The sequence below is a fragment of the Coturnix japonica genome, chromosome 1 (assembly GCF_054131305.1).
Source record: "Coturnix japonica strain WE chromosome 1, WE-NBRP24, whole genome shotgun sequence".
NCBI lineage: Eukaryota > Metazoa > Chordata > Aves > Galliformes > Phasianidae > Coturnix > Coturnix japonica.
In genome coordinates this window covers 74311475-74327243 of record NC_140663.1, presented here as the reverse complement: position 1 = coordinate 74327243, position 15769 = coordinate 74311475, and the positions used below count along the sequence as shown (strand labels likewise).

At 44.1% G+C, this 15769-nt stretch overlaps 1 protein-coding gene and 1 long non-coding RNA gene across 4 annotated transcripts in view; one reads left to right on the top strand and one right to left on the bottom strand.

Moving 5' to 3' along the window:
• Positions 1-2118, bottom strand: part of LSAMP (limbic system associated membrane protein) — a 913158-nt gene extending 911040 nt beyond the window's left edge. For all 3 annotated transcript variants that reach the window (XM_015875995.3, XM_015876028.3, XM_085544928.1), the window contains exon 1: positions 1700-2118. In XM_015875995.3, coding sequence (XP_015731481.1) covers positions 1700-1766 — 67 coding nt within the window. In that variant the 5' untranslated portion in view covers positions 1767-2118. The remainder of the gene's footprint in view (positions 1-1699) is intronic.
• Positions 2119-3093: 975 nt separating this feature from the next.
• On the top strand, positions 3094-15499 carry LOC107320331 (uncharacterized). Its single transcript, XR_001558223.3, has 2 exons — positions 3094-3374; positions 10847-15499. It is a non-coding gene; the product is annotated as an uncharacterized LOC107320331 (long non-coding RNA).
• Positions 15500-15769: the final 270 nt, after the last annotated feature.

The window sequence follows — 15769 nt, the reverse complement described above, 5'->3', positions numbered from 1 at the left end:
TCTCCTCTCACCCTGTGTGCTAGAGGAAATCCTCCGAGCCTGTCAGAATCAGCTACTTCACAGAGGAAGGCAGGCAGAAAGTGCTGGGCTGGATTCACCATTCAGAGCGTGCAAGTTCCAGCAAATATATGTGACAGCGGAAAAGCATGTGCATGCAATGCAGAGACAGAGGAAGAGAGGCTGTGTGGAAGGAAACACTTGGTAAATGTGAGAAAGAGGGAGAAAGTGATGGATTTCGCAGTGAGTGCACGCAGTAGTGACAGGTAAGCGCAAGGCTGCAACAGAAAGAACATGTGTAACAGGGAGCGTGACTGCGTGATCTGCTTAGTGGACATAAAATAGAATAGCAAGCGTGAAACTGTGTGCAGAAGTATGAGGAAAAGGGCTGGATCCTGTGACTGGGCATCCCTCCATACATCACAGCGCGCACAGGAGTGTGAGAGGTGAAGGCAGTCGCAGTGAGATACCCTCAAGGTGCATGCAAAATGCTGTGATTGCAAGACTGTGCAAGGCAGGAGGCCAGATAGGTGCATGCATAAAGAAAGGGTAGAAATGTACCATAGATGTGTGTGTATGTGCGCTTGTAAGACCAGTGCAGCAGGACAGGCATAGGATGTGCAAGCAGCCACCAACACCAGTGTGCAGGATGGAGAGAAGGCACAAGGAGAGGCTTGCAGGATGGAGGGAGGAAGAGCAAATGTGAGCGAGAACAGCAGACTGCCACTCCAGGAACTGCATGTGCTCAGGAGCTAGAACTGTATGTGCCAGAGTGAGTTTATTCATCTTCCATGCTATATTCATGAGTGTGTATGTGCACGGGGGTATATGGGACCACCGATACGTGTGAGCAAGCCTGGATCATGCACAAGCTGTGATTTGCAGGGCTACGGTTATATGTGCATGTGTGATGTGTATTTATACATGCAGCACGGGATGCATTAACCCTTAACTCCTGTTTACAGAAAGCATCTCAAAACCAGCTAGCATGTCTGTCATCACTTCTAACTAAATCCTGTACTCACACTTGGCTCTTGAAGCAAGAAACCCAGCTGGCAATTCTCCACTGAACAAAATCCCATACCCAACAAATTTCCTTCTCCTGTCTTTTCCTCTTTCATCTTTTTTTTTCCCCCCTTCCCTTGAGGAGGGGAAGGACATAACGCTTTTGCAAAGAGGCACTGAAGCTCCTTTAACCTCCCCCCTTCACCAGGAAAACCAAAATGCCAAAATGAAATAAGGCAAGAGAAAAAAAAAAAAGAGACAAGAAAAAGAAGAAACTTAACACTGATCTCCTTAGGAAGGTGAGGAATCCTGAAGCATCAGTACTCATGCCCCAAAGTGCTGAAGAACACTGACTGTAGATGAAAGGGATACCCACATTCACCCACTCCTCTATCCCTTTGCAAACCTTCTCGTTCCCCCCCCCCCCAACTCCCCCTCTGCAAAAGCATAAATACAGCAGCAAAGTCAGTCACATGCAATGTCCTCTAACCACAGGATTCACCAAGAACGATCTCTCCTTGGCTTATTATTATTTCCTAAGGGGGGGGGGGGGGGGGGGGAGGCTTGGGGGGGGTAAGACAGAAGAATCTAAATAGCTCCAGCTTCCAGCTCCATGTTTCCATTCACCCTCAGTCCATCAGCCTCAATTCAAGTGCAGGGGTTTCGAGGAGGTTGCAAGAAAGAACTCATCACATACCTTGCAAGGAGAAGAGGGACAGGAAGAATCCCAGCACCCAGATACTGTGCAGCCAGTAGGTCCTCATGCTTCTCTCTCACTCGCTCCTCTTCCTCTGCCTTTTTCTCCGTCTCTTCCCTCCTCTCTCAGTTTCTTTTTCTTGTTGGTCTTTTTTTTGTTTTTTTTTTTTTCCTCCTCTTCCCCTCTCAAATAAAACGGGATGTGTGTTTCCCTTCAGTCCCCCCCGGGCTCTGCTCTACCAGCCCTGGCAATCCAGTCACAGGGAGGGCTGACCCGCGGTGGCCAGATTCCCAACCAGCCTCTCACTCTCCCTTCCAAGTGCGGGAGGAAGGGGGGCCAGGTTATAGCCCGCCGTAGCCTGCGCTGGCTGTAAACACAGAGAATCTCTCTGTCTCTCTCCTGCAGCTCCAACTAAATGCGACTGTACTTAAACAAGCAATGCCTTATAGGACAGTGCTCTGAGCAGAAAAAGATCCCACCTCTGCCACCTAGTGTTGCAAGCCTGCTCGTTTATTTCATTTTTTCTAAATATATATAAATATATATGTTATAGAAATATGGCTCTCTCCTTCCCTTGAAAACATCTCTCTTGGATCACAAGTCTATAGGCCACGCTTGGCTCGAGAGTCCCTGAGGCTCCATTTGACACGGGGCAGTTATTCAGCAGAGGAGGAGAGCACTCACTGCTGCGGTGAGAAACGCAGAGGGGCAGCTTTGATTTCTCAGCGGAGTTCTGCCTGACAGATCCCAAATCCAGGGTCTCTCTGGTACTGGTGGCACCGCCAGGCTGTAACGCGGGGGGCCAGAGAGGGACTTAGACGCACCGACTGTAATTACAGAGCTGCCAAGGCCTCCAGGACAAATAGCACGCATCAGGATGCATTAATCTTTGCTGGATCTCCCGTGACTTCCGTGCAATTTCAGAGGGACCAGAAGGAATCACTCTGTGTAGGCAATCCGGATTGCAACGCCACCGTTCGCTTACAGAAGATTTCACCCGCTACCCCTCTCCCTTCAAACACGGGCTCTTCCTACCTTAACACAAGATGAACTTTCTTCCCAAGGAGTAATTAGCTCCTGTAGCTTCATTGCGCCCTGAAATCATTGCTTCTGGTGAGAAGAGCAGCAGTAATGAAGTACTACTTAACATTCGCACGGGGCTTTTCATCAGTCACACTCCAGGCATTTCAAAAGGAAGGCGTCCTTTTGCAGCTGGGGAGACTGTGCAGCCCTTAAGAAGTCACTACGAGGTGGCAGGCCGGGTGAACTGCCCCCCAAGCCTGGCGGCCCCTCCTGGGCCACACCGTGCCCCCTCACTGCGGTTGTCATGGCAGCCCGAATGCCACCGCTAGGAGATAACAATCGCAATTTACACATCATAGATGTTGCTTAGCCACCCACGGGCGAGGCCCTCAAAGGCTGAAAGTTCAGGCAGAAGCCACCAGGCAAAAGATCTCTCCACGTGCATGGCCACAGGCAGGAGTCCAGGCTCCAGCAGGGTTTTCAGAAGCTTTAACATGAGGAAACTTCAAGTAATGAAGGAGCCCCCCGGCCTGCAAGTGAGGAGAGGCTGATGAAGATGCAAAGCCTGCCTTCCCATGACCAGATCCCATCGCATCCCTATGACATCCCCTGCAGCAAAGATAAACTCTGCTGTGTGTAGCGGAATTCCAAGGTAACAACATGAACCAACGGGTGAGCTACCGGAGTGTATGGGTGCCTGGAGCCACCCCTTCTGTCTCTGTATGCTGTGCTTAGTCTAGAAGTGTTGTACTTGTTCTCTAGTTGACCCAAATGCGCATTGTAATGCAAAACAGAGATAATATTTGGCCCGGCTGGCTGCTGCCAGGTGCCTTTCCCCTATAGACAGAGTGAGGTATTACCTAATCACCAGCTATTAAGAACCATACAAATGCAAACTCACTTTCCAGCTCTCCGCCCTCTTTTAAATGTTGGTTGGAATCGGTTGGGAGGAAGAACACTTGGAAAAAAACAGACTGATGCATCCTATCAGCTAATAGGCTGTATGGTTTTAAGTGCTGCTGCAGGAATTCCCACCAAGGTGGGGCAGAGCTGCTACAGGGACCAACTAATTCAGCCCATGTCATACTTGGGATATGAACCATCCCATGAACTGTTGGATCCAATCCTCTGTGAATTCTTGGAGCGCTGACAGAACAGCAACATTGCAATAAGTAATAACAGGAAAATCAGAATTAGATCTCTGCTTCGGGCCATAATTTACAGAGATAAAACTAGTGGAAGATGATATTGAAGCCAGCATCATTCCCATTTAGACTGGACAAGAGTTTTAAACAAACCAGAAGATTCAAAAGCAGCAGCTTTCCTTCAGGTAGCATCATCTCATGCTTCTCTGGAGAAGCCTGAAACAGCTACTTATTACAGCCCATTTGACATACTCCTAACCTTCAAAAACATTCAGGGCTGGGGTTTGGCTCTCCTGCTCGTGCTGAGTCATACCAACAGAGTTAGTCAGGACATTAGGCTACTAAATATGAGCTTGAGTATCAGATTCTGTGGGCTGGAATTCTCTGGGATTGGTCCAGAGCCAAAGGTGAGCCCGCTTTTTGTATGGCCAAATCCCTCTGCTACCTACACACTGCAAGGACAAGAACAGAAGGAAGAGCACGCTGTATTCAACTCTCCCTAAACACATAAACCAAATGTTCTTTAAGTCATTGTTCTTCCTCCCTTTCTTTTTGAATTGCTGCAGTTTATCCACTTACCTTAGATTCAAAAGCCAGATGAGCCACAGACGTATTAGCTATCAAAGACTGTATCTACAACCCCATTTAGAGGGAGGGAAAAAAAAAAGGCTGGATTCTGACAGCTCTGAATGATTGAAAGATGGCTACTTTTAATGCACAGTGAAAGTATTTCATTAAGGCTGAGTGGATGCATATAGACGCACCGTGCACGGATGCCTGTCCATTTTTTTAATACATAAACGTGCTTTGTGCTATTAACTGTTTAAGCACTTTCATTTCTATTTCATCTTCGCTTCACTCTCTTCGTGCAATATCAACTTGACTATGCCTGCACACATGTAATATTGCTTCTTCCAAACATTCATACCAAACCTACCGTAAAATACTTCTCAAGCAGGCAAACTCAAGTTGATGGAGGAACTTAGAACTTTTCCATTACAGATTTATTTAATTATGTCCCCCCCAAATTACTGTTATTTAACTGTGCAAATTTTGTGTTGCATTAGCGAAAGGCTTAGTGGCTTTTTCTTTAATAGAAGTTGCACTGAAAACATAGTTGGCCATGCAAATTTTTTTGCAGAGTTTACGTAAGAGAATTAGCGGTCCTGAAATTTAAAGCTGAGAGAGCTCGGTAAAGCGAGCGGGGAGACAAGAGCCATACATTACCCAAGAGTGTTTTTATCCTGGATGTTTTAGTGTCCTGTCCTGCGCGTCTCTCTCTGACATATGTGTATTACTATTTGTTTTATTGAGTGTTGCATCTGTGGGTTTCGTGGCATGTCTTTGGGACTAGTGCATCTGTGATGAATAGCACATTTTATTGTGATTTAGAAGAGTGTCGTGGCATGTGCTGCATGTGATCTTGGGAAAGGGAGTGGAAGGAGATGTTCTCTCAGCAAGAAATAGTCATTTGTCATGTGGCTCTATGAAACCCACCACTGTCCAAGGTCAAGGACTGCACAGTGTCCAGAAATGAGAGTTCTTGTAGAAGGGATGCACAGTGCATCAAGACCATGATAAATAGTCTCTCATCTGATTAGGCTGCTTTATGTAGACTAAGAAAACAGCATTCATGCTTCCCATTCACCTACAGCCTGAGAGGCATGAAGAGCCAACTCTGCTCAAACAATACTTCCCACCTACCATTTCCTTGCTGCCGCTTCACATTCCTTATCTATATTCTTCCCGTGTCCCAATCGCAACTTCTGTTTGCATCCTACTACCTCCCACCCCCCTACACCATTCCTCTCTTCTTTGCTATCTTTCTGAGAAACTCATCAAAGAAGGAAGAACGTCTTTTCAAGGTTTCTTCAAGGAAGGATTTTTCACCAGGGCTTCTACAAAATTAAAAGGAGACTTTCTGAGCCAATAAAAGGCACAGCCTTTTTATTGGCTGTACTTGGCTATATAGCAATTCCATAAAATAAAAATCCACAGAAATAGCCAGATAATGAGACAGCTGCGTGACGACGCAGTAGGGACAGTACCAAGAACCCTTGGAGACAAGCATGTTACATGTACTGATACAACAAGAACCACAGGAACAGTTTGTCCTGAATTGGCCATAGCAGGCAGAATCACAGAGCTGTAGGGGTTGTGAGGGATCTCTGGAGATCATCAAATCCAAGCCCCTGCTACAGTAGGTTCACTACAGCAAGTCACATAGGAAGGCATTCAGATGGGTCTTGAATATCTCCAGAGGAGACTCAAAAACCTCTCTAGGCTCTACCAGTTCTCCATCACTCTCACAGTAGATAAAGTATTCCTCATGTTTGTATGGAATGTCCTGTGTTTTAGCTTCTGCCCATTGCTCCTTGTTCTACTGCTGCATGCCACTGAAGAGAGTCAACTTCCATCAAACTGACTCCCACATTATAGATATTTATAAACAGCAGCGAGATCCCTTCTCTGCTGTCTCAGTCTTTCCTCATATGGGAGATGCTCCATTTGCACCATCTGCTTGGGCTCCCTCTAGATCCTTGTCTGCTTTGAATTGAGGAGCCCAGAATTGGACACAGTAGTTTTGATGTGACCTCACCAGGGCAGAATAGAGGGGTAGGATCACCTGCCCCAAACTGCTGGTTACTACAATCTTCTTGATGCACCCTAATAAATCTTTAGACCTTTTGGTCACCAGAGCACACTGCTGCTCATGGCCAAGCTGTTGTCCACAAAAACATCCAGGTCCCTCTCCAGCAGGTCAGTCCCCAATCTGTACTGGCACATATGATTATTGTGCCCCAGGTACAAGATCCTACACTTATTAAAGTTCATCAGGTTCCCCTCTGCCCAGCTCACCAGTCTGTCCAGCTCATACTAAATGGCAGCACTGCCTCCTGGCATGTCAGCCACTCCTCCCAACTTAGTATCATCAGCAAAATTGCTAAGGGTATACTCTATCCCTTCTTGCAGGTAATTGAAGATGTTAAACAAAATCAGACACAGCAGTGATGCCTGAGGAACACTGCTAGTTACAGGCTTCCATCCAGAGGCTGTACCTCAGATGACAACCCTCTGAGCTCTGCCAGTCAGGCACTTCTCAATCCACCTTGCTGTCCGTTCATTTGTCCCAAACATTCTAAACTTCATTACAAAGTTGCTGTGGAAGACAGTGTCAAACACCTTGATGAAGTCAAGGTATGCAACACACACTGCTCTGTCCTTATCTACCCAGCTGGAGATATCATTGTAGAAGGTTACCAAGTTGGTCAAGCATGATTGCTCCTTGGTGACTCTATGGTGACTACTTCTGATAACCCATGTCCTCTGCGAGTTACGGCGCATAGAGCGTATCTCACAGAAAGCATTTGGCAGCAATGTACACACACACTTTGACACTGACACATAATTAGAATATAAAATGAATGGAACAGCAGTTGCTATCAACATGTCTACCATACCGTATCCCCAGAGCCAACTTCTTCTTCAAGGAGGGCCTCATCCAAGCTATGCTGAGAAGTCTGAGACACAGGCACAGAGAACACAGCCCCTGGGACACACACACAAGGAGTTCTGTAGAAAGGATCCCTGCTCTTCCAACATTCACAAAATTTTACTGGAAATCTGCAAGTGTGAACAACAAGAAGAAAAAGAATATTGGCCAGCACCCAAAGAAACATTTTGGCAGATTATGTTTTCGAGTTGTCACGTTTTCTGTGAGGAAAGTCAGCTCTTTCAAGCTGGGAAAAAAAATAATAATAATAAGCCCTTGAGATCATCAGTAAATCCACAATTTAGGGGGACAGGTGTTTACACCACAAAATTCCTGCCACATTCAGCATTAACTGGCCTTTGCAGAAGAATGAACAATCCCTCAAGGCTACAGAGCACCTTTCAAGACTGTTTTTGCAGCCACCCTGATCTCGTAAATCTCTACCAGAGCTTGGCAACACAGACCTCACTCACCTCTGCCTTGGATTCAGGGCCTGTCTCCTCCGGCAGCACTATACAGAAGATATTTCCTTGAAAAAGTGCTCAGCTCCTCTTGCACATGCCTTACTCTGCCCAAAAGCAGAGCTGTAGAACCACAGCTGCAGCTTGTCAGTTCTTCGGCAACAGCTGAGGGTCTTGTGCTTCCCTCACTTAACTCTTTCACCTGATGGACATGAGGTGATGTACCCAGCTTCCCACTGGATGGTTTCACAAAGCTCAACACTGTGCCTCCAAGAGCTACTCGGCCCCCATTAGACTTGTTAATTTTGTTAGCTATACAGCAGGCTGACTTTTGAACTAGGACTATGAAAAGTCTCTTGTGCAAGAAAGGTGGCTATTCGTCCACCCTGCCTGTCTGATGAAGGTGATCTTCCTAACATGAAAAAGATGCAAACAGATGAATGTTGAATATCACCAAAGCACTTCAGTCTCACTATCTGCAATGAGAGTTGACTTGTACATTTTTTGATAGCCTTACATTTCCTGGGCAGAAACAAAGGACAGTGGTGAGCTCTCCAAAGCCATTTTTCGTACCAAGGAATCCACCCTTTCCAGCCAGCAAAGCAGCAGGAGCTAAGGCTGCAGGAGCATTCCCATTGCAAGTATCCTTACAGTGCTTTATAACATATTAAAATTGCAGACTGTCAGATTGATATTTTTCAGACCCAGCCTCTTATCCAAGGATGGATTTTTATTTTGTTTTTATTTTTGAAAGCTTGAGCAAACGTTTGGCTGTTTAAGATACTTGAGACTGGGAGAGTGTTTTATGATTAGTGGAAGAAACAATTTGCACCTTTTCTTGACAGTTCCAGTGCTGAAATTACTGTGGATAGAGAGTTGAAAGGCAAATAATGTGAGGCAAGGTAGGAAAAGGCAATATCTTTTATTAACCTAAAGAGTATAGCTGAAAAAACTCAAATCAAACCAGCTTTCCAGGTATATGGGTTTGCAAGCCTGGAAGCGTATCCTTACTTAAAACAGCATAAAGTCAAATAAATGATAGCATTCCTCTGTACAAATCTTTTATCATTTACATTTTTAGCCATCATAGTGACAATATTGCTGCACCTTAGAAATGAAATCAAGACTGCTGTGGTGAGGACTACAATACACAGAGAAACAGAAAACATACAACCAGTGCTACATTAAACTGGACTTCATGAGTCCAAACCATGGATCCTGGAAAATACTGCCTGATTTTGTGTGGCATGAAAACACTTGATGTTCAATACAATGAAGAGTAATCTTTGTGTAGGCAGAGCTCCACGCATTTCTATCCATCACTGAAGACCTGCTCTCAAGCACAATAAAAGCAATTGAAAGACTCACCAAACTCAGCGTCCACTAATCTAGGCTCCCTAACAGCAAAATCACTAAGACAGCCCTTTCCCTTAGTTGCTCTGTATTGAGTATGCAAATTGATTCCCCTGCAGAGTTTATCAGTTGTGATGCAGGGATGTACAGAGCCCTCACTGCGACCAAACCCTACTGTTCTAAGTGCTCTACAGAAGGACACTGAGAAATGATTTCCAACCATTGATAACCAGGTGCTGGGATAGACAAGGTGAAGAAAAGATGAGAGAGGTGAAAGTAACAGAGGTGATTTGCCAACTCTAACTGATGAAAACAAGAGAGCAGACCTCCAGTGTCACAGGGACAATTTACCTCTTCCCAGACTACACAAAAAGCTTAGCATACTGACCAGAGAAGAGACTACAGCCTACCTACTATTTTTAAAAAGTAAGTCGTCTGTGATGCAATAGCAAACTAAATGGAAAACATGAGGTCGCAGCCTTACGTTTGGCAGTGCCTGACTTCTGCTACCCTTTGCAATGTTAATCGTTTCTGCCGGTAGCTTCTTTTTCAAAGCAAGATTTCTCTCCTGTTTCTATTTTATCAGACAGAGGATGATCAAAAGGTTAAAAAACACATTATTAGCATTAATGACTATTATTATTTATATCCCTGTGCAAGCTGCACAAGCATAGGAAAAGAGACAGTCCATTTCCCCAGAGAGCTCACAAATCTTATTTATGATAAGGAATCACAGACCATGTATCAACAGCCGGAGAGGAGAACAGGGCAGAAATGAGGGCAACCATATTAAGCATGATCTTCTTGTATAGCTTGGGCAAGATACTGTCTCCTGGGACCTGCTTCCTTGGCCATAAAATACCGTTTTTTTCTCTACCACATCACTTTCCACCTTACCGAGGAGGCAACAGTGGTCACACCTGGAATCTTGACCTGAAAAAGTATTTCTGTTTGTCCTACTCAGAAGCTATAAGTTTTATGTCCCTTCGCAGTTACGATGCCTGAGCACTAGAGTATGGATGGGTTTGCAAGAGAGCTCAGTGGGGTTCTGGAAGTGTTTCTCTTTGTCCTCCGCTGTTTCCAGTAATGCATCAATGTATGACCCAGACTTTAGGCCAATAAAACACAGGTACAAGCATCCAGCAGTTGAGAGTAACAAATAAAGTATACAGATGCCACTGTTTAGCCCATTTGATTGTTGGGCCTCTAGCACAGGGACCTTTCTTCTTGTTTTGGTGATTTGTCTTATAAGAGAGTAAGATCATCTGCGCCCTTGCTGGCTTGCCACAAGGGCTCTGATGACATGAACACTGCTGATGGCTTTGGCAATAACCATGGGCAAGCTGTTCTATTTTCCTGTACCTGAAGCTTGGTTTTGGCCATCTGTTTATGTCAGCCCTAGTAAATAATTGGTTAATCCATCCATGGGTCCTTGCTGGTACTAGGGCATGATGAAAGCGGAAGAAAAATGGGAGTAATCCCTCTTAACCAGGTCTCTTTTGACACCTAACAATGACTGTGATAAATGGCTTACAAGTGACTTTGCCTATCTACAATTAATCAACACATCCCATGATGTAAGTTCAGGGCTTACTAGGGTGCAAGTTCACAGGCCTGACCTGACAGCACATCTGCATAAGCCTAATCCCACTCCTTTTTATTAATTCTACAGAGTTTGGATGAGAAAGCGGGATCTCTGTCACTCAAAGCAAGCAAGACTGGCTTCCTTGAGAGACTTGGCACCATGTGGATGCAATCTAGGCTTAACAGAGCTGCTACAGGTAACAGCGTGGGGAAATTCCAGATCACAGCTCTGCAGAGGTCACTGAGAGGTTTCAGCTCACGACTCCTAGAAAGAAATCAGAGAAAAGGAAATATGGGAGTCCTGCCTAAGCTCAGAAACAGTTTGAAGCACAGCCTTACAGATCCACGGTAAAGCCCATTATAGCATGGCACTGGGGTTGGTTTCTCAGGTTCCTTTCCTTTTCTATTGAAATTATGGCCACTTTTCTTATTCTATCTATTTCTATTGTACAATTTCCCATCACCAAGTTCCACAGTTATCTGCCGTTCGTCTGGGCATCTGTCATCTAAATCTACACCTTCTCTGCCCCTGTCTTCACCAGCCTGACAGCTGAAGCTGCAGATGGCCTCTTTTTCCTCCCTTCCCCTACAAGACTATTTTCAGACAACGCCCCTGCAAAACGTAAAGGAGAAAGCTGCCGAATAAGAGGCTGATGTACTGCTTCATTTCCTGAAATACTTGTGGCCACAGAAACAAACCAAGCTGCTCAGGCAAGAGGGCAGAAGAAAGGCTGATGTAATATTATATGACATGTACCTGTTAGTATAACACAGATGCCATGAGATGCACATTAGTGCTTATTCTAGATCATAGCATACACTGATGTTGGACTGCAAAGTCTCTGCAGGTTACTTAGGATCTGGAAATGTTGTAAGGTTCATTAATCCTCGGCATCTCCATTGTAATCTATATTATGCTGATTACATCCCTAGTCTGGATCTTCTCTATGGGGTTGGGAAAAATAAGTTTTCATTTGGAAAGGTGTATGACAACTGCATAACACCATCCAGGATCTGTCTGTGAAGGTCAGAATTCCCAAATCTGACAAACTCTGTTTGGCAATGGAAAAACACCTGTGAAGCAGCAAAAAAAAAAAGATGTCTAAGCCAGTTCATGATGTAGCTTACAACAGCCCTTTCTCTTTTTAAATTGAAGGTAAGCTCAATTGGTACCGAAGCAAGCTCCAGCACAATGCAATTTCTAGATCTACTTCTCTGACAGTAACCTGATAAAGGATGTACTTATTGCTAGGAGTAGGAAACCAGCGTTCTGGGAGCAGGAGAGGATTCAAAGATTAAACAAACTAGAACTGTGCCTGCACTGCTCTGAAACTGATCTTGAGACCAAAGGGTTTGCACCACATTTGCATCCTTTCCCTGTGTCTGCCTTTTAGAAAGCCAGCTGTATCCCTGCATTAACATGCTTGTTCACCCAATGACTCACCAAGTGTGTTCAGGCAAACAAAGTCCCGAGGACTCAAGAACATGTGCCTGGGCCACACCTGAGCTTGCATTTATAAGCTTATAGTCTGCACCATAGCGAAGCTTGACCTTGTGGTAGCTTCAGTCTATCTAAACAGTACCTAGAGTGTTGCATAAATTTAGTAGCTAACTATGCACATCTCTGCTTTGACCTTCTTTTGACTGTGACCACTGACAGCTTCACGGCAACCACAGAGACCTCCTACATTCAGCAGGAAATCTATTCTGACTGACTGAGTTAAAGGATAGACCTTTTAGTTTTCTGTACTCTGTGGGCGGAAGAAGTACAAGCAAGCCGCTTTCCAAATAACCCCAAAATTTGCCATATTCTGCAAGCTGAGAACCACACACAAGTGGATTTGGAGTCATTGTTCTTCTTCGCATTTGCCCTAAGCTCCAATGGGACTGCAAAGCAGCAGTCTCAGTTTTACAAGATACTTGCGAGACGTAGCATCTCTGCAACATATATTGAAACAAGACATACCGCACTGAGAAGGAAAAGTCGTGCACATCAGATGTTTGTTCATATATTTGCCTACTCTTTAATCACTAAGAGCGTCCCAGTGTATTTCCAGACCACTATCATCAGTGTGTGCTTATTTTTTTCCTTTTAACCAGTGAAAAAATAAAGTTTGATCCAAACTTCCATAATAACCTTAGTATAAAAGCTTGATGCTTGTAGCAAAGGACTTGAGATCTACTTTCTGAAGATTCTAGAATCTCTCGGGATTTCCACATAAGATGTAATACTGTATTGAACACTTGAGCCCAGCAGCACTGTAGTAAAACAAAGTTTTTCAAGCCAGTGGAAGCTGCAGATGTCACTGGATTACCCTTCCTCACTAAGATGCCAGCAACTGAGGTTACCTACAATTGGAACACCTGCTAGTCTGACCAGCTCATGAGATTTGTTGGCTTTGCTATCGGTGGGAAAACTGGAGCACAAACAAGCTGTTCTTTTGGCCACAACGTGTTTCTGTTGCTAGAGGACTCTGCCTGGAGAATAAATAAATCCACTCTGGGAAAAGCGCATCTTAAGGATCTATTCCAAGTGTCCTGTGCTGACATGGAGGTAGGGAATCTGAAGGAAATCCCCATGATTAAAAATAAATAACTAAAGGCAGCTTTATGGAGGTTTGTAAACCTCTGTAAGACCTGGTGTTTTCTAAGAAGATCTATAAACTGAGAACTAAAAAAGAAGAAGGAATCAGAGAGGAGAATATAATTGTCTAACACGCGTCTTTAATGAACTAAAACATATCCTCCTCACAAAGGGCTCATAAGGGAAAAAATGGGATCTCCCGTATACACCTTCAATCTTGCACTGAATTATCTGTGGCAATTGGACCCACAGCTTCGACTGAGAGGGTCTTATAATGAGGAAAAGAAATTGTAAAACCACTGTATGCAAAAGCACCCAATTAATTCAAGAGCATCATTGTTATTTCATTTATATGGCACCGTAGGGGTATGCGATGCTTTACAGACGATTAGGGGCTATAAAAGTTTAGAGAAAAGATGAAGCAGAATGCAAGGAGCTGGCAACAAACTGGAGTACAAGCGCTGACTAAAAGCTCTCACCATGGCGTTTATGGTTTGTTTGTTCATGTGGTTGTGGTTTGTTGTTGTTGCTGTGTTTTTTGGTTGTTTTTTCTTGTTTTGTTTTAAGGTTCAAGGAGTGTTTTTTTGGCAGCAAGCCCCTTTTACAGGGAGGCAGAGACCATTTAACAAGATTGTTGGTCTATTGCCAAGGATTCAACGTTGGAAAGCTACTCACTAAAACAGGTCTGAAGAAACCGAATAAAAACACCCACAACAAGGAGGAGGTAGACAGATTTGAGATAAACTGTAAGTAATTTCCCTAGAATTTGATGCTCCAGTAAACTAGATCAGCAAATAGAGACTGCATATACCCAGAATGGACTGGTTGAGGCTCCAACTAGGTGGGTGCTGTATTCCTAGGTTGAGAAATACATGTATAAGACATGGCCTGTTAGCTTATGTTCTGTATCCACAGCTCCAGGATACTCCTAGATTCTCATCAGGCTTTCAACTGGCAGTAGAACAGCAGTGACCAGGCAGCATCTCTCTACTAGCTACAAAGAGTACAACTCAAGCTTCCAGATAGGGATTTGTTAATGAGTTCTGGACAGGCTTTTTGGAACAGCTGGACCTTAAATCTACCCAGAAGCTATACAGTAAGAACATAGCAGCTTTCTCGAGTAACACCTACTTTTCTCATAGCAGCATATGACACCTGTGCTCCATAAATGGCTGCAAGCCAGGAATTTAAGGGTTTTTCTCTATCACTTCTGATCTCAGAGTAGGTAATTCTGTTAAGTTTTTGTTTTGCAGTTAGACAACCCACAGGAAAGGTCTTTGACAAATCTGTTATTTATTATTTCCTCACCCTGATGTTCTCCCACTTACCTCTTTAATCAGAATGGTCTCTGAAACTTTAAACAAAGTAAATATCAAGAAGGACGGGAAAGCTAGAATTCCTTTTTCTTTTCTTTTTTTGTTAAGTAAAAAATTATACATCGATAAAAGTTTCTGTTGAAAATTACACCATTTCTTAATAGGGTAGAGAGGGGAAAGCAGGTCCTCCCCAGTGCCTCAAGCAATTTTGTCTTTTCAAGCTTAAGAATTCTATGCTCAACTCTTTCTTTTTCAGCAGCTCAGGAGCAATTCCTGAAACAAATCTTGCAATACTTCTCCCCAGAAAACATTGTGCTTTTTTATCGTCCTTCTCTAACAGCTTCCACCAGCAACAACGTGACACCTAATGCTTTGGGACTGGTATTAGCACACTGTGCAAGATGGCCTCTGGACTGCAGTTTGCTGAGCTAAAAAAAAAAATAATTCTACTAGCATTTCTGACCTTCAGGCAATTAGCTTCTCAAGCAGTTATATTTATGGAAAATTGTGCATGGATCATCTCTATCTTTCCATTGAGATGCTAATGCCTGCTTAAACATATCTTATACTAGGATAGTTTATTCCTCGTTCCTGTACAATATAAAGCACCTTTCTACTGATTTTGCTGTGTCTAGGCTAAGGAAAGTTACACTGCAGTAACTACTGCAATATATGTTGTAGGACAGATTGAAAGATTTCTGGTTGAAGCTGCTGGTAAAGCCATTAATTTTGTGGGGGAAGGAGGAGGAATTGAGAAAATGCTCCATTTTTTGCTTAGAACAGTGTTCTGTGTGTTTGTGTGCATGTGTTATTCAAATAATAAAAAAGCACCAACAGCAAACACATTGCCTAACCTATTTCCAGCCTTCCTTTAAACAATGCTAAATTCTGTCCTTCAGTAGCCCACGCAGTCAAATATACAGCTAAATCAGCTTTTCATTCCCTTGGACAGGGTCCACAAGCAATACTGCTGAGTGCCACCCCCAGCAAATGCTGTGTGCCCAGCTCTTGGGAGCAGCATCTGTACCAGCAACAGCATCTCCCCATTAATCTTCACCCTTCTGAAGTGACTTGGACCACTTTCCTGCTCCAGAAAATTAATGGCAGTAGC